Here is a 26,828-nt window from a genome sequence, read left to right on the forward strand (position 1 = left end):
ATGGTCCGAGTTCCCCTCCCCCCCCCCCCCGGGTCCGCTGGCCATATCAACAACAACAACAACAACAACAACAACAACAACAACAACAAAGACGACGACGACGACGACGACGACAATAACAACTATTTACAATGATACAATGTAATACCAATAACGACAGCAACATAATACGTCAAGGATGGTAATAACAGATAAAAATGATAAGAAGCATTAATTTCATTTTCGTTTTAGCGATGATTCTTCGTAATGAGCAACTTGCTACGACGAGGAATATCTCACGATTTGAAGTTATCTCATAAGATTGTTGTTTGTTTGTTTGTTTGTTTGTTTGTTTATTTGTTTGTTTGTTTGTTATCTCTTGTCTCATAAAATTGTAATTGTCACCGGTTGATTCCATCTAGCATGCATAGTCCGTTGCACGAAACTGGAGCTCGGTATAAACTTCTTTCTTACCTACCATGAATGTTCTCGGTAAAGAAACAAACCAAATAGCATTCTATCTAAGAACACGGCAGAAGTTACGTATTTTCGAGAGCATTCAGAACAAAATGATATTGCTTCCATTATTACTACCTGTAGTCTAATATGCTATACGTATTATGGGTTCAAGTAAATGTTCAATCATATCTCGCGAACGCAGTGGTTCCGTCAGAAATCAAGGACCTTAATAGCGCCATCTGCCGTCAGTAACCAGCGAACGCCCAGTTCTCGAATCTGATTCCAGAGAGGTGTGTCAAAAATGACTCAACTAAAACATGTGAACGCCCAGTTTCGTGGGAAAACTACCGATAACACGCAGTGATTGTAGGGAATATGTGCAACTCACTGTTGAGAAATAATGTGAATATCCTCGAATACTGCCATGAGGAGAAAACTTTATTTAGTTGTTTTAGTAAATTCCAAGACTTTATGCAGGCCTACAGGACAATTTCTGGTTGAAAGTGGAACGACAATAATAGAATACCATGCTGTTAACTTTTTACTTAATTTAAACTCATAGAAACACAGCATGTGGAGCCCTTAACTGTGAAAGATGTATCAGAATCAAATCCTCTCCCTCTCTTACACAAAATGATTTTGTAAATTTCTCTCATGATGGAATGAGCTGAATTTGTCTGACTGAATCAAGAAGTTGCCACTGGAATAAAGTTGAGCGTGCTGTATGCATGCAATAACATGGACGTGAAAGATTCGCGCTGAATTGAGTTACACCCACTGGGACAGTACTGTGTACGCGTACGTAGTGCTCGTTTCGTATTTCCCTCTGATCTGTTATGTACGTTTTCTACGCCACAACACCCACAGCACAGTACATACACTCACACCGCGCGCGTCGCGGTTTTGGTTGGTTTTGGAAAAACGTCGGGAATAGCAGACTGGTCGTGTGATCGGAGTATTCGTTATAACGGCCTGCCTGAAATCTGCCCTCAGAATTCAGAAATTTGTGGACTTATAATTTCCCGCAACAAATGCGGGACTCGGTGGGCATGATGGCAAAAAATGGATCTACGGCAATGCTCAATGGGAGCAACAGATGGGCCAAAGGTTTGAAAGAAATCAAGAGCAAGGTGAGTTGCCTAGTACGTAAACTTGTGCTGTAGTTACGGGCTCGTGTGTTTTGTACTGGTTTCACGTCACGTTCAGTGCAGGTGCAGCTGCCAGTGGCAGTGGGATGACAGTTCGCCGTATCGCAGTAGCATACTGTATAAACTAGCCTAGCTAGCCATAGCAATAGCGGTGTCGGTGGTCAAAAGGGCGTCCCCGGTGACACTGATGTGGAATGGCTTCATTCTGAACACGAAGCTCCAACCATGAGCAGATTATTTGCATGCTGTTCTGTATTCCTTGTTTTCTAGGCTTAGAATCTAAAGTACAGTTGAAATAATGAGTGATGTGATCGTGCAATTGCAGTAAATTATCATTGCAATTTTCTTTCTAGAGCCTAGAGAGCTAAGTCATAACGACTCCAGTAACCAACATCAGCATGCGTGTTGTTACTTGGTTTTAGTTTTACAGATTCTGAATTTCTATGAATTACTAATAGGCCTAAGAAGTTCTAATGTTAGAAACTGATAGTCTAGTGTACACTCAGTCAATCTCTATAGTAATGGTCCTGAGGCCCTGTTGCTAGAAATTGCGCTTTTAAAGAAGAAATCCACGACCTACACAAAGATTATTCATTATAGGTCTATAGGCCTAGTTAAGAAATCCTGGATTCCGATGAGCTGAATGATATACCTCACTTCTTAACCGTTGCAGCAAACGAGATTTTTACATTTGGGAATATTTTCAACCAAACAGTTCAAATTGCTGTACGGAGTCGAAATCAATCACGTGACCCGATGACGTTTCACCCTCACATTGCTCGAGCGAAGTTTATTCGCGGAGGAGCTTAGGTATAGGAGCTCAATACACGTACAGTACCTTGCGCAACTGCGTTGTATACACTGAGCTGCATGCATGATATACATGCTGTTCGACATCGTGCGTGCATCATAACATTGAGCGAAGATGCCGATGTGTCGGGCATACGGGTGTACGAATAAGCCTGGGAAAGGCAAGAAAAAGAGCTTCTTTCAGATACCCAACCCAGAAATAGAAAGGGAACGGTGTGCAAAATGGCACAACAACATTGGAACGGATAAATTTGATGTGAAGACATACAAATTTAATCCAAATCGAATCGTATGCGAAGACCATTTTGAGTCGCACTGGTTCCAGGATGACATTCTTGTGCGCGTGATGGGATATGTGCCCACGAAGCAGCGGCAGCCCTCTCGGTCAGTTCTTCTTGATTCTACTCTGGTTGGAAAGCATATCCAGGTGGACCCGACATGACACTTGCAGTAAAACCACATAGAATTAGGGTGTCGGATCGTGCCCTCCTACCTTCGGACCATTGCGCGCCCTATCTCACAACACGCAACTCCCATAGGACACCGTGCAAACGCGAGATGCGCCGATTTTGGCAAGCGATTTTGAGCCGGATTTTGCCTTTATTGAGTTTTCCACAGTCGATGCCGACCTCAAATCCTAACAAATTTGGTATCATATGAAAGAAGGAGTTTGTCTCCATCATGTATTAGAGCGCTGGTACATGAAACCGCCAATAAATAGGTGTAAATGTCGTTAGAAACACGTTTATCCCCATATCTCAGCATCTGCTTCGGTACTTGCACCAGCGTGTAGCATGTGAGTAGTTTAGGATATGCGATGGTGTGGTTAGTTTTTCGCTAGCTCCACGTCTTCGACTGTGGATTTTGCCTTGAAAGCACCCCTTGCAATAATTTTTCGGCTGCAGCGCACGTTCAAGGCGTGGCTTCGTATGCAAGGATCCATGGTAACTTTCGCGTATTTGGGGTCATGCATATTTAAATTCAACACGCAACGCAAAACGCGCAGCCACTATGGCGTTCGCGGCGCGAAGCTGGATTGCGTGTGCATGATGTGTGTATGTAGGACGCCTGTGTGTGTGTGTGTGTATGTGTGTGTGTGTACCATACGTATACATACGACCGCGTCTGTACTGGCGTTGCAGTGCTACTCCTCGCTATCGCTGCACAGCCAGGCCAGGCAGCGCAGCGGCAGGAACATGCCAGCTACGCAGGCATGCATGGCAGGGCACGCGCTGTTGGTCGACAGCTAGCTTGTGTTGCTACGACAGCGCTACCCCGGTCGATAGCATGATTGTGCAACGCACGATGTTTGATACACACTGATTCCACAGTTTCCAAATGGACAATGCTAAATGCCACGTGCCTTTGTGTAGACTCAATACATACAACCACAGTCACAAACAAAACACTATTGACAACATTGACTCTCGCTTTTCTCATACAGCCGATGTGGCAGTTATCGCAAACAAAAAAGTTGTATGCATATGTAGAGCCACAGCTCGATCGTAAATGAGCAGTCAATTCCTTCCTAGGCCTACGCGTGGAAGACACGATTGAACAGGAAACTGTGAGTACGATCGAGTAGACCTATTTGAATACGAATACCGATATTTGTTACTGAACTTCAAATCGAGGTTCTTTTCAAAAGATTACTATAGCCTGTAGGCTCTTTAATGCTTTTATGGATAGTGGTAATTTGGCATCATTTTCACGCAAGAAGCTGCGCTGGAACGATATGCTTCCTGTGCAGCGCTGGCATCACATGCATGGCCACGGTGCATACGTGCGTGGCGATCCGCGAGCTGCTGCTGCCGCGCGATGGCGAGGCTAGCTGCTGCCGCGCGATGGCGAGGCTAGCTGCCCGAGGTAGCACTGCGCGCGCTGTGAAAAAGGCATGGGCACGGTCTGCTAGCTGGCGCATATATTCTCGCACGCCGATCGACAAGAGCATGCTTTCGCGCTAGCTTTATCGCGATGATTGGGGGGTTGTGTGGGTCTGTAATGTAAACAACTGCGCTGTGTGGCACGGTAAGGGTAGCGAGCACAATGTGTACACACACACACACACACACACACACACATACACAAACACCACATGCGGTGTGACAACATTGTGGGGGAGTGGCTTCAGCGCTTGTTACGCGTATTTTCTAACCGCTGTACGCTCATTATCCGATTGCTTGAGATCCACACGCGAATGCAACTTTCCGGCGTAATGATTTGGACACATTTTGGAGCGTTCTCGGAGAAAAGTGGGGTAATATTGCTGTGATTTGAAAGTTAAATTTCTCGAGATAGAAAAATCGTTTCGCCATGAAATTTGAAATGTGTCTTAATGATGTAATCCTCTTTCATATAAAATAGTTCACAATTCGTTTTTCAGAGAATTTCAAAAGTTACAAAAATGCTTCAGACACCCTAATAGAATGAACGTACGGCAATAAACTGAGATTAACAGAATGGGCACTAATTAGAGCGGAGAGAAAATTATAAACGAAGGAAAAAGCGATTTATGAACTGTATGCTGCCCTGTACGTATGTATATGTATGGTTCATGGTGTAGTGGGACGTACTGTACGCGACCCGACGCATGCTGTGAGCTGAACACTGTGACAACACACGTACACACACGTACAACATACACACACACTCACACATAGTACTTTATACAAGTGGCACACACACACAATTTCTGTGGCAAGGGCAGGCAGCGATCGTAGAAAACGGAAGTGCGGGTCGTACATCATCGGGAATTGCATTGTGATAGAGAACAGTTTCGCTCACTTTTAGTGCGTCTCGCAAAATGAAAATATTAAGCAAAATGATTAAAAATATTTTCCGTCAAATATATGTGAAATTAAGAACATATCTGAGCATTTCATATTTTTGTCTTTCATTTGAGCATGACTTTATGTAGTCCCGGATTTCTTCTTTAAATGCAGTTTGAAAATCAAATATGAGTCCCCCAAATCAATCGCAACTTTGCATGCAAACAAACATTTGTACTGCTGTAGAAAAGAGTTACAGACGATAATTGGCGTTTGATGTTAAGTTGCATTTAATCGTATGTCCAGTTTCTAGCAAACGGAACCAAAGAAGTGTTACAGTAGCAAAAGCTAGCATGTACCCTGCCAGTTCATCACATTTGCTGGCTGATTTCAGTTGAACGTGCACCTCTGTCAGGCGTACTGTACGTGCCTACTCATACGATGAGTAGCACATGTACCTCGAACTGTTACTTGTAATTTATGCATGCACTCGGCAGTGTTTATTGGAATAATGTCATTCCCATTCATAGCCACAATTGCGTTGTAATGACAGCTTTTAAAAGAAGCTGAAACATGTGGGAATATGATTCTGTAACACAAAATATCAATTAGAGTAATTTTGAGGTCAAAACTGTGCATGGCCCCCAAACCCGTGGATTGCCTACACATCTAGTGTTTGTATAGATTTATAAGCCATGATGTGAGTGATCAAGACATTCATTTGGAATCATTCATATTAATAAGTATGACACATGTTTCTTCATCTCATGGGCATTATCATAGTTATAAATTCATAGTTTTCGTCGCTACTTTTGTTCTCTGCCATTCATTTCGTCAGTGCATGCAGTAATACCTAGTGGGGAGGGGGATATACATGTACGGAAGTCTCTCCTGAATTTGAAATCCATTTTACAAAAAAGAAAAAACAATGGCAAGAATTAAGTGAAAACCACCAAGAAAGAAAATAAAGTAGTAGGCCCTATACAAGGGACAAGAATTAAAGGTTATTTTCTTCACTTTCATGAGGTAGTGTGATGTATGCTGTAATTATTTTCGCCTACAGATATTTTCACGAATGGGGAGATCACAGGCATTTTCACAAGATGTTATTTTCATGAACTGACACTGATACTGTCATAAGTGGACTTTTACCCTTGCGCATGGCGATATTTTCGCGTGTTGCTGAATTTGCCGTCCAACAGTGATTTGTGAAAATACATGCTTAAATACATTATTCCAAGGTGATGTGGCTGAATCCAGCCTCTCCAGTCATGGATACAGTTGTCACATGCATACAGTGGTGGCTGTATCCAGCCACACACATGTGGTTGAATGGTAAAGTCTCATACGATTGGCTCTATACACTGCCTACTCAATTAGGTGTTTTAGGCTGTGTCATGTGACTACGTACAACATGTACAGTAGTAGACATCACTACCTGTAGTTATGGATGATACACAATGCAGAACTTATAATATTGAGGCCTAGGCTGTAGCTGTGACTATCACTCGAAGCCAGAGGAGAATGAACAGTTTACAGGTTGGACACATGTCATTTTTGTTTTGGCTCTAACATATTTCTATAATAAATTCATGCCCATGGATTCCCCTAGTGCATTGTATAGACCATCACCACATTTACAATAACAGGCTGTAGCTGATGACCAGAGTTCAAATATAAAATCATGCTCACAGTTGTGTTTAACTGTGTTTGTACTTCACCTTCACTTGCATGGACGCACTGCCTGGTAGTCTACACTAATGAGAAGTGCTGCTAGTGTCTTCCAAACAGAGAGAACATGGAGGTCGTACATGTACTGTAGTCATATGTGATGTCATTGTAGTTAAATGATTGTACAGATGATGTCTCCTCAGGGCAGGGAACATTACAGTATGCATGCAGTCTGGTTGGTATCCTGCCTGCTGGCTTCAAGCTGCCTGCATTCTGTGCATGCACATGTACAATACACACAACCACAAACATAAACCCTCTCCCCTTTCTTTTTAGGTGATACGCTAATGGCATATTCTGACTTACAAATTGTTGGTGCATTTAGCAATTAAAAGCCCAAACAGTTTTTCAGGGTTCCTGCAAAAGATTTGTCAGATCTACATGTATGCTACAGTAGGCAATGTTTTGAGGTCACCTACTTACCTCATTCAAAAAGAAAACTTTTGAAAGTGATTTCTAGAGATAGGATGAGACGTCTTGGTCAATAGTCCGAGTTGAACATGCTACTACAGACTTTACTAAATATCAAGTGGTTAAAGGGAGATCATTAAACATAATTATTGTGAGGTACAATAATGATATTTCATACAGTCTTGGTTTGAACTGCTAATTAAAGTAAAGTAAAGTGATCAATATACCATCATTTTGAAGGGTTTTAAATGGAAGGTCCATCCTGATATTATGTTGCTTTGTTTGAAAACAGAAAAATCAGAGAAGTACAAACATATGTAGATGGGTGAAAATTTTGGGGGAAAATCAGACACACAAAAAAGTTATGAACTGATGGAGTTCTAAGAGTTAGGCAAATTGGCAACTCTGTGCGAAGTACAGTCCTGTAGGTGCTGAGCATCTCTCTCAATTTGTTTTGTTCACAAAATTTCACTGATTTTCATGTTTTTCAAATAATTTGGCGCAGACAGAACTTAAAACTGGTGAGAAGGACATGCAAAAATGGATCACTCTTATTTATACACTAAAAATAGAACTGATTTTTTTTTTTTTCTCATGAGAAAAATAAAAATTTGTGACTTTTTGTATATACAAATTGAATGGAGGGTTACTCAAAACCTCCGTCTGTTTGCAAACAAAACAACCTAATATCAGGGTGGACCTTCCCTTTAATTTTGTTGTTGTTGTTTTTTTGCAGAAGTCACATACTGTTTCTTCCATTTCATTTACAGTTTATGTGACATGAGTGAGCAAGATTAGATTACCACAGATTTGTACATGTATTCATGATCCATAATTGACATGTTTACCTGTCATGCAAGTTGGCATACAATGCATATATTTCATGTCTTGAAGACGACTCAAACAAGTTTTCACAAGTCAGTGCAAATCAGGAACCAGAGACCCCGTATCATGAAACATTGCACTGTACCATCAGTGAATGATGCTCTTCTCCAGTGTACAATGTAGTTTCTGATCAATAAATTCCTTAGATATTATGGCTTCCATTATGGCTTACCCCAGTTGGGTAATTCTATTGACAAAAGCCCTTTGTCAACACAGATACACAGTGTTGTGTATGTGTGCGTGAAGGAAAGAAGGCAATCTCGGTCAGGTTAAAGTTCTTGGAATCTTGATAAGTAAATCTCTTGCGAGGTGTCACGCTCTTATCACATCACCCACTTTGATGTTTGTAGTCTTTTTTTTCCCCATTAAAGGCATAATTTACCATTTGCATAAGAAACAAAAACCCAGCATTAGTTCTAAAATGTGTGTTAGGGATAGAAACAACCAGTGTAAAAATTTGAATCCATATGATTGATGTTAAATGGTGTGTACAGTTCTGGTCGAGGCCAGGATTTAGCTTTTAACATTTTGCGAGATATTCAGAAACCACTCTATGAGATGTCAGAGAGCATGCAATTCTAAGGGGTATCAAACGTTTATTTGATGAAAATCGGTTTTGAAATGGCTGAGATATCAAAAAACAAGGTGAAACAAAGAGATACTGATAAAGTTGTGGCCTGTCGCCTTTTATTATTATCACTTTTTTGGATATCTTGGCCATTTGAAAACCAATTTTCATCAAATAAACGTTGAATCTTTCTTAAAATTACATGCTCTTTCATATTTCATAAGAGGTTTCTCATTATCTCACTTAGGAATGTTCAAAACATGAATCCCTCACCTCAACCAGTACTGTACAGTCCCTTTAAGTATTGTTAAAGATTCAAAATGTGAACAATAGTTATAATAGATATGTTTCCAGACTAAACCGTCTAGAGTAAAATATCCCGTTTGCGGCAGTTTAAGCATTGTTAAGAGTTTTTCCAACTTGTAAACAAATCAGGCAAATTATTTTCAACCATTTCATATATCATAGACAAGATTATTCATTAACGCAATTGTTTTCATGAAAGAAATTTACCATTGACCAACGCAGTTTTCATGATTTACCGTGGCAAAACCCGGCACAATTTTCGCCGATAAGGGCGATATGCGACGTAGTATTTCTGCTTGCGGCACGATGTACAATCCCTATGCAATACGCACGTGCTCCGCGATCTTTAGCTGAACGCCTTCACATGTCTCGCGAACATTGCGTAAGCGCCAATTCCCATTGCGAAAGCACGTGAAAATAGCGTGCGCACATGCATTGGCCGCAAACAAGATCGCACTTCTGGCGGTGTTGTTGATGTCTTTCTCGTGTTTTTCTCATTTTTTTCGATGGTAACATCCACTTTCTGAAAAAAATGGCGGCCCACATCGGCTCGCGAAAATTCTATTTTACGTGAGGATATGTTTTCAAAATCCATGAACATTGAGAAAACGAAAAAAAATCCAGTTTCTTGGACCATTGTTTCTTAACTGTTTTGTTAAGAAGTACCGAAAATTTCATTTTGGATGCGATATGTTGTCATTTAGGTGAGAAAATTTCACTTTCGTCAGAGATCGTGCCCATTTTATAGGTTGGTTTTTGTTGATTGCTAGTGTGTTAGTATATGTGTAGTGTGCATGTAACAGTGCAATGCTGTGTTTAGCTGTATATTACCGTGTATGTTGTACCTGCCGCGAACGGCTGCACGGCCGCTTACTGACGCAGTTACTCTACAGTTTCGGTTTAATGAGAAAAACACTGATATCTCCTCATATTTTAGGCTTTATTGCAAAAAAATTATATGGTAGGATGTTTTGTGATACAACAGACCTACACATGTGCATCAAATGTGATATCATGAACGTTTTGTAAATTACTGCTCCCAAAGGTAAACAGGACCTTTAACTTGTGCTATGCAGAGATGCTGGAAGCATGGCATTCTTCATTTTTGTATTGAATATACTCCCACCTCTTTCTTTTACTATGGTCACATGTAGACACAAATCTGATGCCTCCTTTTACAGTAAGCAGATTTCACCAGAATCCTTGTATTATGCCATCAAAGTAACTCAGATAATTCACAACAAATGGCCTGTTTACATTGACAGAAAAAAAAGAGAAATAAATCTGTATTTCGGTACTCTAATATTTGCACCCTTTGGCAGAATATTCCAGTGTGAGTCTGCTTGCCCTCAAACCTTTTGTTTTTTAGAGGTTCTAATTTGTTTTGTAGTGTATTTGTTACAGTTGTATGTGGTCAAAGAAAACATTATACGCGCATATTTCACATCAGCCACGCTACCATAAGTATTACTAGTAGTTTTGATCTCAAGTGAATGTGTAATATCTCTGTAATTATTGTGATAGAAGCAATGGCAGGGATATTATGATACTGTGGCCCGTACAAATTGTATATCAAGGCTGTATTTCATTACCATCACATCTGCATGCATTGTGTTAATGCAGCCATGGATGCACTATGGGTGTACTTGCATGTAAAAAAATTGTCACTACATTGTGTGTCAACATCATCTATAGAGTGTATACAGTACATGTTGGTTGCGATGGGCAGTTTAAAAATTCAAAAAATATCCTGACTTATTCAGTAGTGTGTAATGATTTTCAGTACATTTTTGTATGTTCTCAATTCTCCCGTATCACAGAAATAGTACAGTTGTCCTCTCGACAAAGTTTTGATGTCGTTTTGATGAAATAGTCAATAGGAAACGACTGCCTTTCAATATCAATCAAATCTGCACTTCATCACAGAGAGCCTGTTTTGCTTTGGGGCAACTCCCACACTTTGCTCTCAGTCTAATTGCTTTAGAGTTTGCCTGTGATGTTTTTCCACAGTATTGTGAGTCACCTCTCATTAAACCCAGTTACAGTTGATCGTACAGAAAGGGACCCGTTGTACTGCATTCCTCAACTGTGTATACTTGCTGAATAGCCATTATGCACATTTTACAAAGAAATCCAAACAAAATAAATGCTGGAGAAGTACAATCTACACAAAGTATGTGTTTTAAACACAAGAAGAAGACCATTTCCGAACAGAGCTAGTGCCAACAATGGCCATATACACATACTGCTGCCACCACAGCCCGCATGATTGAATAGGAATTTAACCCGCTGTGGTCGAAAAAAGACACACAGTGAGTTCTTTATGGTCCCTGGCCGGGTATCACTGTTGTCATCACATGGGAGACTTTGGGCTTTTTGTTGTTTTCCCATTGTGCGAAATTGCTGACCCTTGTGTGCAAGCTTTGTTCCTGTCCCCGACTCAAATCTACAGGGATCCTGCGACAGGCAGGAATTCTTGGGAAGTGTCGAGGAAAGTGTGGAGGTTTTTCCCAAGATTGGGGAGCCGTAGAACAGCGGACTTGTGTTGTGAGGAGGGCCATACTTTCTGACTTGGGGAAAATCATAACATTAATTGGCAAATTGTGACATTGCAGTTAAAATTTGCAGGCACATGTGCCAAAATCCATCCAAAAACATATTCAACTCTGCGATTTCAGCAGAAAATCACACATACCACAGTACAGTTTTTTAAAAACTTGTGTTATGATTTTTAGTATTATAAACCTTCAGTGAAAAAAAACCAACAACAACTTGCAATGTTTGTCACACTATATTATCCAGTGTATACAATGTACAGTTATGTCATTTATTGTAACTTTTGTGATGCTACTGATAGTACTGAAATTGGCAACTCAGAAAAATATTGCATCCCCTAACCAATATTTATGTACTGTTTACGTCATGTCCAGGTAGGAAATTGCGAAATTTTATTCTGAAAAGGGATGATATTTGTTTCACATTTTGTCATTGTGGTTTTCAATTGTGCATTCAACCACTTGCAAAATTAATACAAGTCCCAATATGAGAATTATCATACCCACAAGATATGTGGCATCTGTACAAAGTACAAGTATCTACATATGTACGTGTAGTTGAATTTTCAGGTACCATCTTTGAACATAATTATAATTGCTATTGGATTAAGGCGTGGAACATGAACATTCAGTTTACTACAAATTGTTAATCCTCAAGGCTGTGAAAGTGCATGTACATCTGCACGTTGGTTGTGATACACTAACTGATGAGTTATATAACAGTAGATTAGACTACATGTAGATCAATTGTGTGTCTGCATTTTGCTGCATTTTGCTGCACTTTGCTGCGGTGAGTTACTTCTACGCTCAAGATATTTGAAGTGTGTATGATTGTGCGTGTTTATCATGTTGAATACAAAGTATTTTCATTCTGATGAATAGATTTACAGTAAACTTCAATTGTATCCAGATGTTCTACATCTTTGTTTTGGACCTAGAATGGACCTAGAATAGCTTCCATGGCATCTGTAGAAAATGCATCGATCCATCGGCCATCATTTCTTTATTCAATTATGTATAATAAATATGATTATTTGTTGTATTCAAATTTGGTGGTATTGTAGATTGTCCCTGGTCAGGTTAATGTGAGTAATATTACCAATTGCGTCATGACTTGTTCAAGTTCTGCAGATGAACTTTGATTTTTGAAATATTGAGGATCATTTTGCCGCATTTTGAACAACTAAATTGTATTTCTCAAAACTCTGAGCAGGACTGGCAACGAAAAATTTTAAACAACAACACACAAATGTTGTCAATCCCTCTCCCCCAGTACAATGTAGTAAGTACTGCACACAAAAGCAAAAGTGATCTACATGCGTACAGTACATAGTTTAGCAGTGACATTTTGCATACGTATGTCAAAGGTTATGATTAGGAAGCAACAGGGGAAGTCCCAGCATATATGTGGGGGTACATTACAATGTATGTATGTGTGTGTGTGTGTATGTGTATGACATACATGCATATTTCGCGAGTCTAAATTTTCGCGAATCAAATTCCCGACGATTTCACGAGTGGTTAAAGGGAAGGTAAACCCAAAAAGCAATGTGGATTGAGTGAAAGCAGCAACATTAGTAGAACACATCAGTGAAAGTTTGAAGAAAATCGGACAATCGATGCAAAAGTTATGAATTTTTAAAGTTTTGGTGTTGAAACCGCTGGATGAGGAGACTACTAGAGGATATGACGTATCAGTGGACAACAATACAAAGAAAATATAAAGGAAATTCAACAAAAATTCACTTTTCTAGAATTATGAAAGAGCAATGGACCAACCTCTTTCAGAAAGCAGGGGGAATAATTGCTACCCCTAACATATGTCAATATCAAGTTGATGGAATTTGTAATTTTCATGAAAAATGGATTTTTGTAGAATTTTCTTTATATTTTCTTGGTATTGTTGTCCACTCATACGTCATAACCTCTAGTAGTCTCCTCGTCCAGCGGTTCCAACACCAAAACTTTAAAAATTCATAACTTTTGCATCGATTGTCCGATTTTCTTCAAACTTTCACTGATGTGTTCTACTAATGTTGCTGCTTTCACTCAATCCACATTGCTCTTGGGGTTTATCTTCCCTTTAAATTCGTGAGGGTGGAGTCCTGTACTGACCGGAGAAATGTACATGCGCTCATCACATATCCACATTGGGATCAGAGTCAATATTTTCGCGAGTCTTTAATTTCGCAAATAGCACCTGACTTGCGAAATTCACGAAAATAAAAACCTCACGAAATATGCGGCGAATACAGTATTCGTTTCAACTAAACTTGTTTTGTCAAGGGAGTGCTTTTAGGATGTGCATGGATCATGAAATTTTAGTTTTGAATTATATTGGAAACCATGGGCAGTTGCCATGTACAGTAAACTGAACAGTACAATGTATACCAGCTACATTGTACACTACAGGGCACATCAGTTGAGGTCCTTCTGATAGTGACGCACGCAGCATTTATTGGAGTTCTATTTTTACCCCATGGAGAAATATAATTTCTCACTTACATTGTACATTGTGTATGCAGCAAAATCACTGATTTCTGTAAAGAAGTTTAGCTTTAAAGATTTTAGTGATGATGCTCTGATACACATAAATTAGAGGACCTCAGAAGAGATGACTTCATACACACTATTAAAGTATTTCAATGGTCATAAACTCCTGATCTGATGCTTGGCTTTTCAACAATCTCTACTATTTGGAATGATGTCATGGCGATGAATTTCTCAGGTAACAATGGAATCGTAGTGGATACTTATTTGTTTGAGAAAGAAAGGAGGTTGACTTGCAAAGCAAAACTGCAAGTTACAGCTGTGTGTTTTGCACCCTTGTCTTTTACGTTGTGTTGAATGGAACAGGTTGCTGGTTTAGGAATAGGCTGACACTCGATACAAAGCTCTTTTTTTCATACACAGTGCCTATTGCATTGCTCGAGCCCAGTGGAGTGTGACACTCTACAGAGGGCCAATAGTGCACTGATGGCTGGGAGTGTGTGCAGCATTCCTCTTCAACACTCTTGAATATGGAAACAATGGTACACTGTATGTGGTAGATTATTATACTGTCTCAACGCCACTGAAGCAATCTGACAGGGGACAGGAACGAGCAGTTGAAATGAATTGCGTTATCCCACACAGGGTTTAGGGGAACTTTGTTTCCCATCCATTATGATATTTTGTGTCGGGCTTCCTGTTTTGCAAATTATCCACTGAATGATTTTTGTTTGTACCTCACTGTATTGCTGTTTGTTCAGGAACCAATGTGATGAAGCTCATACATTTGTTCCTTTATATTTCTAGTAAAAGCAATTTTCTTGGTTATTGTTACTGTGAGATTGTTGCCTTGCCACATGACTCAACATGACATTTCAGACATTGCCAGTTTTTGCGTGTTTTAGATGTTTATTCTGACTCATCAAACATGAACATTGCGCATTTACTGTATACACTGTAGCCTACATGTAGGGCCTACAATGTACTTCCGTACAAAAAGTTTTCATTCAAAACAGAAATGCTTTGAATGTACAGACAAGTTGTGCTATATGCAAGTGTAGCCTACACCTTGTCAAAAAGGTAGGGCCTAATTCAGGAAGTTACAAGCTGCCACCAATGCAGTCATGCAAGTTATGAAACTGTCATTATGATTGAGGAACATCTATAAAATGACATAATACTCAAGATTTATATGAATTTTTTTAAAGGTGCTGTCCTGTCGGCATTTTTTTTTTTTTTGCCAATACCCTCTATACTTGCTTATTTTAGCATGAACTTGCATAGCATTGTGCAATATCCAGCATGTTTTGTCCAATTTGGGTACCTATATTGTATGTCATACACAATGTACATCAGTATAAATATTTCCATGCTACTTACAGTATGAGCTTTGTGAACAATTTTCAGAGATTTGTGTTCACATATGGTGGTGCATAGTAGTAGGTGCCTACACTATATCACACATTGTGTGGTTGACTGATTATAGTGATACAGCATAATATTTATCTAGTGAAACTGCACTGTATGTTGGAACTTATGAAATAGAGATACTGAGATGGAGAGTGAGGGGGTTTTGCAGTATAACAGAAGCGGATCTAGAGGGGGGGTTGGGGGGTGGCAACCCCCCCAAAAAAATCCGGGGACAGTTTTTTTTTAATCTTATTTATTTTTTTTTTTAACTTGTAATTTTATTTTTTTCTATTCATGGCAATGACCTCTATACCCAAAATAGTGGTGTTTTAGATGCAAGGAAACGCCATTTTCACACACAGATTTTCAAAAATTCTCCCTACTGTTGGAAGGGGGGACACCCCCTCCCACACCCTCCCCCCCCCCCCTCGCAAGCTCCGCTCGCTCTTTTGCACATATTTCTTGAAGGGATTGAAGGGATTGACCTTTGTTTAATGAGCTTTATCATTAAGTGAGATTTCGTTTCATTTAATAGATAAACAAGCAAAATATAGCCAACATTAAGTTAACGTTCAAAAGGAATCTTCAGATTGCTCAGCAAGACGGCGGCATCAAACCCCGTCACCAAAGGCACAGATGCACCTGTGGAATTCTTTTGTACATCAATAGAAAAGTTGACAACTATTTGAATAATTACAGCCAGTTAGAACTCCATCTCTTAAACCTCCTTGGTATAATCTACATGTACATGTACCTTCTTTATGATCTTTTCCTTTTCCCCCTCCTCCTCCCTCTCCTCTTCCTCCTTCTCCTCTTCTTCCTTCCCGTGCCTCTTCTGTGTGTCACGTTTTGCCAGTTGACACCATTCATTATGTAGTACCAGTCACTTGAGGTGAACCTCACATGGTTGGATGTCATTCACCTCTTTCTCTGATGGTGTATGATGTGTGATAGGAAAGAAATTAAGGCCATCCCTTTTCATCCTCCTCCCCTGAATATGCCCCAGCAAACAAAATAGATAAACAAACATAAAAAACAGAGAGAGAGAGAGAGAGAGAGAAAAAAAACCCCAACAACAATGAGATATGCCTTTGAAAAACTGTGGTGGTCATTTTGATGGTTTCTGTACTTAGGCACCTACAGTACTGTACCCATCTTGTCTTCTTTTTTGTTGGCGGTACAGTGGTATGAATCACCTTCATTATGGCAGGCTATGGCAAATGTTTGCACAGTGGTTTGTGAATGAAACAAAGCTATCACAGAGCGGCATTGATTGTGGCCTTGTCCTACCCTTGACCGTCCCTTGTTTAGAGTTCACCTGATCAATGGCACCAACACCTCTTCTCAAGCAAGTGTCAAGTGAGAGGGCACACAATATAGGCCCATTAACAAAATTGAAAAGAATATGAAATTGAAGTGGCGGGCAAGGGATCAAAAACTAAGCCTGTATGATTTCGCTCAAAGGTGTGAAAAGGTAGATACTGTGAAGAGTTAAAATTTTCTTTGCATTTATCTGTAAACTGTCTAACCAGTCATGATGATAATGTTTGCTCATGTACACACTGTACATACATGTACGTCATGTGTGTTTGTGTTTGTTTTTGTTATGAATATGCCATTATCTTGATTTTTTTTTTCTTCTTTGAGACACAGTTTCCTTGAGTGCAAAAAGAAAGGGAGGGGGTGCTCTTTTGATGAAAGATATTTTAGATGTCAAATGAGCTAGCAAGTTTGCAGGGGTCATTGAGAGGTTATTTCATTAACGCAGCAATTTCAGAGATCAACTGTAGATAGCTGTGCTAGTTGGATTTAGCTGTATTATTCATATCGCATACAATTCATCCATGAGCAACCATGTGAATAGATTGTCAACAATATGCTGAAGCAAATTCCCACAAAAGGAAGAACACAGGTGTGTACTTTCACACAAAAACCCCCACAATACAGTTTATAACTGAAACTGAAAATAACTATTATTATTTTTATTATTATTATTATTATTATCATTATTATTATTATTATTATTATTATCATTATTATTATTATTATTATTATTATTATTATTATCATTATTATTATTATTATTATTATTATTATTATTATTATTATTATTATTATTATTATTATTATTGTTATTATTATTATTATTATTGTTATTAGATGCAGGAGAGATAAGTTCTCTCTAGCACACAGCAATGTGTACTTGAGACAATCTAGAAAGAGAGAGAAAAAAGTTGCATTAAAGAATAGAGCTTATCAACTTATGTGAAAAAAGTGCATCAGTGCTATCGCTTCCATGAAATATCTTTAATGGAAATTAATCTAATTTTCTACTGGAAAATTAATGAGTTTTTATCTTCGCACCAGCTGAGATGTGGCATCAACAACCATGCCCTGTGTCAGTGATATCAAAGTACAACATACAAATTGTATAACTATTAAATTGAGTTGTAGAATTGCCATATGGCAGTAATTCCACACATTGAAATTGTCTGTCATCAATTATTTTAAAAACAGATGTGCAGCTGAGCTTTGCATCAAGCTTGAGCATATTATTCATCTTGAACATCAGTCCTGGTTTCTTCAGCATGACTTCACGCTAGTTTATCATGAGGTGACACAGTGTTATGAACACATGAATACTGCATACGTCATTATCTGTTAAAAAGTGTTTCCCTTTCAATGATCAGTTATTGTATATGGGTAGCATTGTGTTTTGATCAGTGTGCAAATGTTCAAGGGGGTTTTATTGTGTACTTTGTACAAGCACTGGGGGATGGGGGTATTGAAGAGGATGTGTGTTTGGCTTCTGTTTGAATGAATGCATTCTGCAGGCACAATGTGTAAATTGTGTCTTCATCCTCAAACGCTCGGCATTGGTTTCAAATTGTGTGACATTTTACGCTTGTTTATCATGTCAATATTGATCATGTTTCTGCTTAAAATACAATACACTATGTTGCCAGTTGTGGAGTGGAATCCAATATTCCAGCCCTGCTCATTGTGTTTGTGACAATGTTTTTATGAAGTGATTTCATAAAGAAACGTATGTCTTACTTCAATTACATCATAATTTTGCAATGTCAGATTTGATTCCTGCAATATTCTGATTCATCAGCTGTTTGAGGCAAAAATATGAAATGCTACATATTTTCACTGTTCTGTTGATCAAATTTTCATTTGGAGGTTGATTTGGTAGGAAAAGCAGATCACAAATGTTACAAGAAGTACATCATGTACACTTGTTATCTGAGTATTAGAAAGCATTGCTACTGTACATGTACTGTACACTGTACCTCTTTGTAGCACTTCATACCCGTACCCATACCCACACACACACACACACACACACATGAAAGCTAGGCAAATAAATTTTTAGCTGCAGTGCATGATGCACATGTTTAACAATTCTAAAGCTTCAGGAAAAAAAAAATCAGCATTTATCCTTTGCCTATATAGAAAAAGTGCTGAAAGTTAAATTTTCTGTTCAAAGTTATTAACAAATTATTAATCCTTATTTCTTTAATTTTTACGTTCCATTTGTCATTATAAATCATACGGTGTCATGGTTAATCATGTGTTGATTCACAGCCTTCTCTATGATTGAGTGATAAATTAAAGTGATCATGCCATTATAAGGCCATCAAGAATATAAATTGTACAGAATCATATTCTTCAAAATATCAAAGCAGAAAAAAAAATCATGATGGGAACATGTGATACCATGTCTTTTGTTATGTGGTTGGGTTGGACTGCACCCTCAATTAAACTGAAAGCCAATTCCATGTTGAAAGTGAAACTTGGTCAATCACCCACGTACTAACAAGTCGTCATGGTTTTCCATGTATTGGTGGAAGGTACTCCACTATTGCGCAGGCATTCATTTGGGAAAAATAGCTCCCTCTGTGCAAAGATTTGTTATGATTACACTGTAAGTGTATATATCACGCTGAAGGGGGGGGGGGGGGGAGAGTTAGGGGTGGTTGGGGGGTTACCTGAACACCTAGCAGATATCCATTGCATTTGGCATGAAATAGCTGGTGGCATTCCTGCTGTGCTGTAATACCCTGCATATTGCATTGTCTCTGCCCCTGTGTCAGGGGAGTAACGCTGACCTTTGAACTTGAGAGTCAGAAGTTTGATCTGTGCGTGGCTAGTAGCATGCAGAGACATGCTGCTTCACTGTCACTGGCCCAGGTAAAGGCCTGTCTGCAGAAAAAACTGAGCATACTCTCTAACTGTCTACATAGCCCTACTTCTTCCATTGCTTCTTCCTTTTATTTGAAGAAGCAAGAGAGGTTTTCATTCACATTTTTTATAACCCACTGAGAGCCAGATTTTGTCGGGAAAGAAATCAGCCAGTGGAAGATGTGAAAGTCTTGTATCTCTTCACAATTACAGCATGTACAGTATATTTATTGCAATGTTGATTTTTGCATGGAAAGTCTTGTTGAGAAAAATCTCCTGTATTACTTGATATCAACACATCAAGGAAATCCTACTGAAATAGCAGCATGGAAGATGACTGGCAATGACTTGGATTAAAAAATGAAAGTGGATAAGTATGCCCAATGTAAATGTGTCATAACTTGAAGCAAATCGCATGCTCAAAGGTGTCTCTTCTTCAGTTCACTCATATTCCCTATCCCATGACTGTGTTTGTAAACATTTTCTTGGATAATTCTCCTTACAAAATGTATATGCAGTACCTCGACAAACTCTTTTGACTGACAACTGTTGCATGAAGATGCATGGTTACCAAACCCTCTCTTTCAGTATTCCATCCTCTTTGTGTGTGTGTGTGTGTGTGTGTGTGTGTGTGTGTGTTGGGGGGGGGGGTACATGTAGACAAAAGGGACATCAGAATGCAAAATCTAAACATTGGGTTTGTACATACAGTTGTAGTATGTATCCTGTGTACATACCTTGTATGCATAATTTCACCTAGGGTGCAAGACCTGTAGAGATTTACATCTTGCTGACACATTCCTTGGAGCGACCTCCAGCTAACCACCAGGTTGTAAACATCACAAGAGGGTCACCAGTGTTATCTCTGCAAAAGTGCAATAAATATTTAAGTTGTGTTGGCCTTCAGGTACCTGTATCAGCTAGAAACTATTGAAGAGGGGGGGGGGGAGTGGTGATAACTGAACTTGAAGGGACAATGCAGATGAATTAATGGGACAACAAGGTGAATTAATAACAAAAGTTCATGAATGGGTAATGTTATAGGTAATATTTTCTAGAAACATCCTGATAACACAATGTACATCTGGTTTATTTAGGACTAGATAAATTTTCCTCTGGATGAAATGTGATTACCTCCAAGTTTGTGACAGTCACTACCAACAATACTACCAGCCATATTATACACCATGTTTTTCTGTACATTGTCCATCTTGTGTACTTGGAGTACTCTCTTCAAACATGTGACTACAAACAAGACACTGGCTTTGATATCTCAACTTTCTCCTGATGTGTAGTCCACAAGATAAAGTCCTTTAGTGTATGATTATCAAATACTCAAAGGAACAATCTATTAATGCAGAGATGCATACGGTGCCTCTCACAATCAAATTTGTGACTTTCTTTTATCTGAGTATAGACTCAATGGTGAATGAACTGTATCAGATAAGGAATGAAAGTACACATATTTTACTATTGTACACTAGAAATAGAATTCAGTTGCAAGCTTTTCAGTGGTCAGTACAATGCCCAATGTGTCATGTGTACATGCATGCATTATGTACTATACAATGTTTTGTTTTTTCACACCTGAATGAGTAATGTGTGTGTATCTGAAGGGGATGACTGTAGCTGTACAGTACAGACACACAGATACACACATTCAGTCAGACACACACACACACACACACAAGCACAAGGAAATCGGCATTGCATTACCGGTACATACCACTTCTGCATGCACGGTGGTGGTTATGGGGCGGACTCACAGACATTCCACAAATTCCAGAGTTTGACATTTACTTGTATGATGAATATTGGGAACCACATTGTCTTTGTTAATATCAGTACTGATTATCTGTTTGATAATGTGTCATGTTATTGTTCTGTTTCCATATTGACGTACATGTGTATGTACAGTGTAGGAAGTGCGAGGTGCAAGTTACAGCTATTAGAATGTAATATGTTTGAGTTTCATTGATGTACATGTAAGCTGTTATGTACATTTTGAAATGGCCCTGTCATATGTTACGATTATGTGTGATTTAAAGCTGAGTCCCATGCTCTTATGACGCAGAACTGCAGTTGCGTGTAGGAATTTTTCTACATAATAGGCCTATATAGTCAGAGCCTAGTGTAGAGGTTCTTTGGGGTAATTGTGTGCATGTGTTTTTGCACGTGTCCAGCTATTGTTAGTTGTTTGTGTTGTGTAAAAGCAGTGTTCCTTGATTTTTAAGAAAGTGTGATGACTGAACATACATTCATCTTATACATATAACATGGTACATAGTTACTTGTGAGCTAAAGAAATACTAATTCCTATCACAGCATGTTGAATTATTAGTTGAAAACTTTTGGGCCCGAATTCATGAAGGTGGTACAAATGAAACCATGGTTTAAACCATGGACAAAAACCATGGAGCACCAAGTGTATACATGTATTTTGTTACGAAATTGGTCATTTAGTCGACAAAATGACCGTTTCGTTAACAAAATTATCATTTCGTGGACGAAATGTTCATTTAGATACAGAATGTTGTCACTGCGTCACTAAATAATCATTTCATCGACGAAATGACTGATTTCGTTACGAAATATTCCATTCGACACTTGGCGCTCCATGATTTTGTCCATGGTTTAAACCATGGTTTCATTTGTACCACCTTCGTGAATTCAGGCCAATGAGTTTATCTTTGGACTTCCTTTACCCGTAAACTTTTGAATATACTAGTCATACATCAATATTTTCAGACATAATACTAGTAGTTGTGTGCATCATTAACCCGTTGAGGACAAGTCCCGAGTATACTCGGGCAGGTGTCTATGGGAATTGCGTGTTGTAGCAAAATCAAACCGTCCTCAACGGGTTATCCTTCTGATATATGTATGTATGTGTTATGATTATACACAGTGCTCACCAGCCAACCCATGCCGATAAAGCAGGGGTGACTGTGTTAGGACCTGATCGAGCTCTATTTTAGTTTCATGAACTTTGTCTTTTGACATTATTTTACAATCATGTCCTGCAAACTGTTCATTCATAGATGGCTGATAATCTTTCAACCCGCTTCCTTTTACACACAGCTTGATGCAGAGTTTCGGCGGTTCACCATCAACCCGAACAAAGTCGCGACATTCGAGGACTTCTACACGTTCCTGGAGCGCATGCACAGACTAAACGACGTGCCGTTCCTTGTCGGCTACACAGACCCACAGGGTGACCTGCTTCCCATCAATAATGATGACAACTATCTGAAAGCTCTCACATCCTCCAAACCTCCCCTCAGAGTGGTCATCCAAAAGAAAGGTATGGAGCACCTCCTATCTGTTTACTGTAATGGAAAAAAACAACAACAATAGGATTTATGACCAATAGGCCTAAATGTATCTCAGTGTACCTGGTACAGTATGTAAGAGGAGATATTGCTTTTTACCAAGTCACCGTAAAAGAAACCCTCATGTTCAAGTTGGCTTCAATAGAACATACACTGTAAAGTAGTAGCTGTAGTTGCTTGATTATTAATTATGATGTTAAAATGTACAAATCAAAGGTTATTGAGTCATGACAAAAGCAACCCTTGACATGACTCAATGACCACCCCAAGTCTTCACAATGACTCATCTTTAGCCATCAAAGTTCCTGATAGAAAAAAAAAGAAAAAAGATTGCCTCCCATGTGTGTGGCAGTGTATACCTCTTATGGCTTTCAGTTATAGATCAAGCGCATGCATAAAATTCAGGCACTTTTTTTTTTTTTGTCAAAGCCCTCTTGAATTGTTCACACAGTGCATGAAATATAGTATTCTGTCCTGAAAGGGTACCACTGGGCAAAGATTTTGTTTTTGCTACAGTGACAGATACACCACTCATAAAATTATATCACCATTGATTTCATTAAGAAAGAAAAAGTCCAACAGACTCCACAAAATGACAATATGTGTGTACATAATTTTCTGTCACATTGACCCTCTTTAATGATACATCACCTAATAATGTAATCAAGGAAATGTACATGTCCTAGAGCAGTGCATTGCTGGCATGTGCATACACCCAGTCACAACCACCTCTGTGCAAGCATGATTGATATAGGCTAGCCTGTCAAATTGCTCTATATAATACCTACAGTTTACAGTACATTTGTGCTTGTGGCCGATGCTTCTACTATAAGTGATGAAGTGGGGCTGGTTTTACTTTGGGATACTGCATTTCTTTTTCGGGACATGAAAATTTCATATACCCATAAAAAAAAAAATAAAAAAAATGTTATGTGCTGAGCACGGGTCATGTGAAGGTATCTTGACTTTATTTTTTTTTTTTTTTACTTAATGATTGTGGAATGTCTGGACTCTCAAATTACTGTTCATGACCTTCTGGTTGACATATCATTTGCCTATATATCCCATATGAGAAGTACGTAATTACTGCAGTCCATACTGGTTGGTAAAGAAAATCTTTCATATCATTCATCAAGAACCAGAAGGCTGCTAACCCCATGATGGACTTTGTACAGGGCTAACTCCCTTCTCTTTTATTCAGCTGTCAAGATTTTCTCTTCTGGTTTGCTGCTCTAAGCAGCTTACATTGGATTTTGTGATTCAAATACATTGACCCTGTAGAAGATCCTTTGCATTGTTTGTGCATACCTCATGCCCTTCATCTCTTTAATCTGCACTCCATTTGAGATGACACAGGAAAATGTTCTTGTCAGAGGTTTCTATTCTGATTATGTCAGAAATAGCGCACACAGAATCCATGAACAAATCTAGTTGTACTAGCTTTTTGGTTGCAGGGAGTAATTTTCTTGGTGTCGCATCGCAATTTGCTATGCATTTTGATATGACTGCTATACAAAATTTCTTGTGTGTAGCAGGTTTTTCACATAGGATTGTACAGAACTTTGTGAAAAGTATTTTCCAATTGATCAAAATAGTGAAAGTGAGGTTGGGAAAGTTTGGTTTCTGTTTTCTTCAAATGTGATGCGATACATTTTATTAACTGTTCAAATCTGTTACAAGTTTGTATTCACTTAATTGCATGCAGAGGAGCTATCTGCCTGCTAAGTCATCATTAGAATGTTATTACATTTCCCCCTACATGTGCTGACTTAATATAAACATTACAAGATGTGTAATATGAATGTCAATCTCATTCCTTTGATTTTTGTTGAAGGCCTGAGTCATTTTTGTATAGACTTATCACTACTTCGTTGTTATCGTTTTCACACAGATGAGGTGAATGAGAGCACGGTCACATTTGGGAACACAATACCCAGGAGAAAGAACAAGATCACCCAGTACCTTCAAGTCAACACGACGCCAAAGCCGATGAAGCCATTCAAGGCCATCGGCCTCCCGCAGGACTTCCGTAGGGTCTCGGCCATCATCGACGTTGACATTGTGCCGCAGACGCATCGCCGAGTCAAGCTCCACAAGCACGGCTCGGACAAGCCGCTTGGTTTCTACATCCGAGACGGAACCAGCATGCGGGTCACACCACATGGTCTGGAGAAGGTTCCCGGCATCTTCATCTCGCGCCTGGTGCCTGGAGGTTTGGCCGAGAGCACGGGACTGCTGGGTGTCAACGATGAGGTCTTAGAGGTGAATGGTATTGAGGTGTCGGGCAAGAACCTGGACCAAGTGACTGATATGATGGTGGCCAACAGCGCCAACCTCATCATTACCGTGAAGCCCGCCAACCAGCGCAACACTCTCTCCAAGAAGAAGCCCTCTTCCCTCGGCGTCTCGCCGGCGTTGTCACAGTCCATGGCGAGTCTGGGCAGCCTAGATGAACTCAGCGACGAGGACGAGGTGCACGACCACACAAAACACCCTCAGTCTGGCGAGGGGGGCGAGGTCAATAGCGAGGAGACCAAAGAGTCCAAAGGTGACAAGAGCTACCTCTTAGGTGGTGGAGACAAGGGGAGCCTTCGGAAGGACAAGAGCGCGCCACATGAAGAGATCAGGCAACCCCCGGTGAAGATCAAACATCCGCCAGATGACCAAGAAGCGCTCGTCACCAGTGACAATGAAGAATGCACACTATGAGGTGCAAGGCACGCGCCGTGTCTGAACAAAGACAGAACAAAACATTCTTGCTATTGATATTTCCAGTGGAAGAGGGGAGAAAGCAGCTTCAAGATTCATTGATTTGAAGATTTATATGTGACAAGAAAAACCTTTGCCATAATGGTGTGAGTGAGAACAAGTCTATGTTGTGAGGACCTGAGCCAGCTGTATTCAGTGAACATAGCTGCTATGCCTATGGCCTTGGCTGTATTATGCCAAGGGTAGTGAAGAAAGAGGTACAGCATACGATGCAAGTTTGATGTTACATCAGTCACAGTGGTCCATTCAAAGAGCAAACATCTCAGAAAGTATTACCAAAATAATGTCAGGCATTCTGTATTCCAGTTATTGAGCATAGCTTATTTCCATGCAAGCGTTACTTGGTTGCTGTCTTCACTCTGAGGGTATTGCTACGAAACAAAAGATCGCTGAAGCTGTTGTGAAAATTCATCAGTAGTGGATTCACCAAAAGTCATGCTCCTCTTGCTCCTGGTATCCTCCTACTCAGTTTTGCAAATCTACGAGCCAAATGCTAGTACAGATTTAGAGCAACTCGTTCAGTGCTGTGGATGACTGACTTGCATGCAGAGGGATTTGCCTGTATTCACAAAGTGCTTGGTGAGGAATGCTTCATCAACCCATTGGATGTGGGTACCTGGTGTGTTCTGTGTAATGTAGTGTCCATGGAGATTTCATAGGGACAAAGCGAATGGGTTATTATATGTTAATGACTTTATATTCCACAAGATGGTAAGTCAGGCCTCCCTAAACATTAAGAGAGACATACACCCACATTCCACGATTTAAGAGAGAGACCAGATTGTATAGAGGGAATCCTCAATGAAAGTTTTGATATTATTGCCAGCCTTTCATGGAAAACAGCTGGATCAAGCCTAGGTTGCCTTGCTGCATTGCCGAGATAATATTCAAGCACCCTGTGAGCTGGTTTGAATGGTCCTGGAACCCCCTGCCCCCTTGTATCTTACCACAGAGATGACGCAACTTTGCGAGCGTCATTCAATATGAAATGTCATGCACCCCAGACGACAGCTGGAAGG

General features: G+C 39.6%; 1 protein-coding gene across 1 annotated transcript; it reads left to right on the plus strand.

Annotated features, from left to right (window-relative positions):
* Positions 1 to 1,376: 1,376 nt before the first annotated feature.
* LOC140232953 (partitioning defective 6 homolog beta-like) lies at positions 1,377 to 26,828 on the plus strand. The gene is made up of 3 exons (XM_072313065.1): positions 1,377 to 1,568; positions 22,790 to 23,012; positions 24,932 to 26,828. The coding sequence occupies exons 1-3, from the start codon at positions 1,470 to 1,472 to the stop codon at positions 25,747 to 25,749; spliced, it is 1,140 nt and encodes a 379-aa protein (XP_072169166.1). The 5' UTR covers positions 1,377 to 1,469; the 3' UTR covers positions 25,750 to 26,828.

Source organism: Diadema setosum, chromosome 9 (assembly GCF_964275005.1).
Source record: "Diadema setosum chromosome 9, eeDiaSeto1, whole genome shotgun sequence".
NCBI lineage: Eukaryota > Metazoa > Echinodermata > Echinoidea > Diadematoida > Diadematidae > Diadema > Diadema setosum.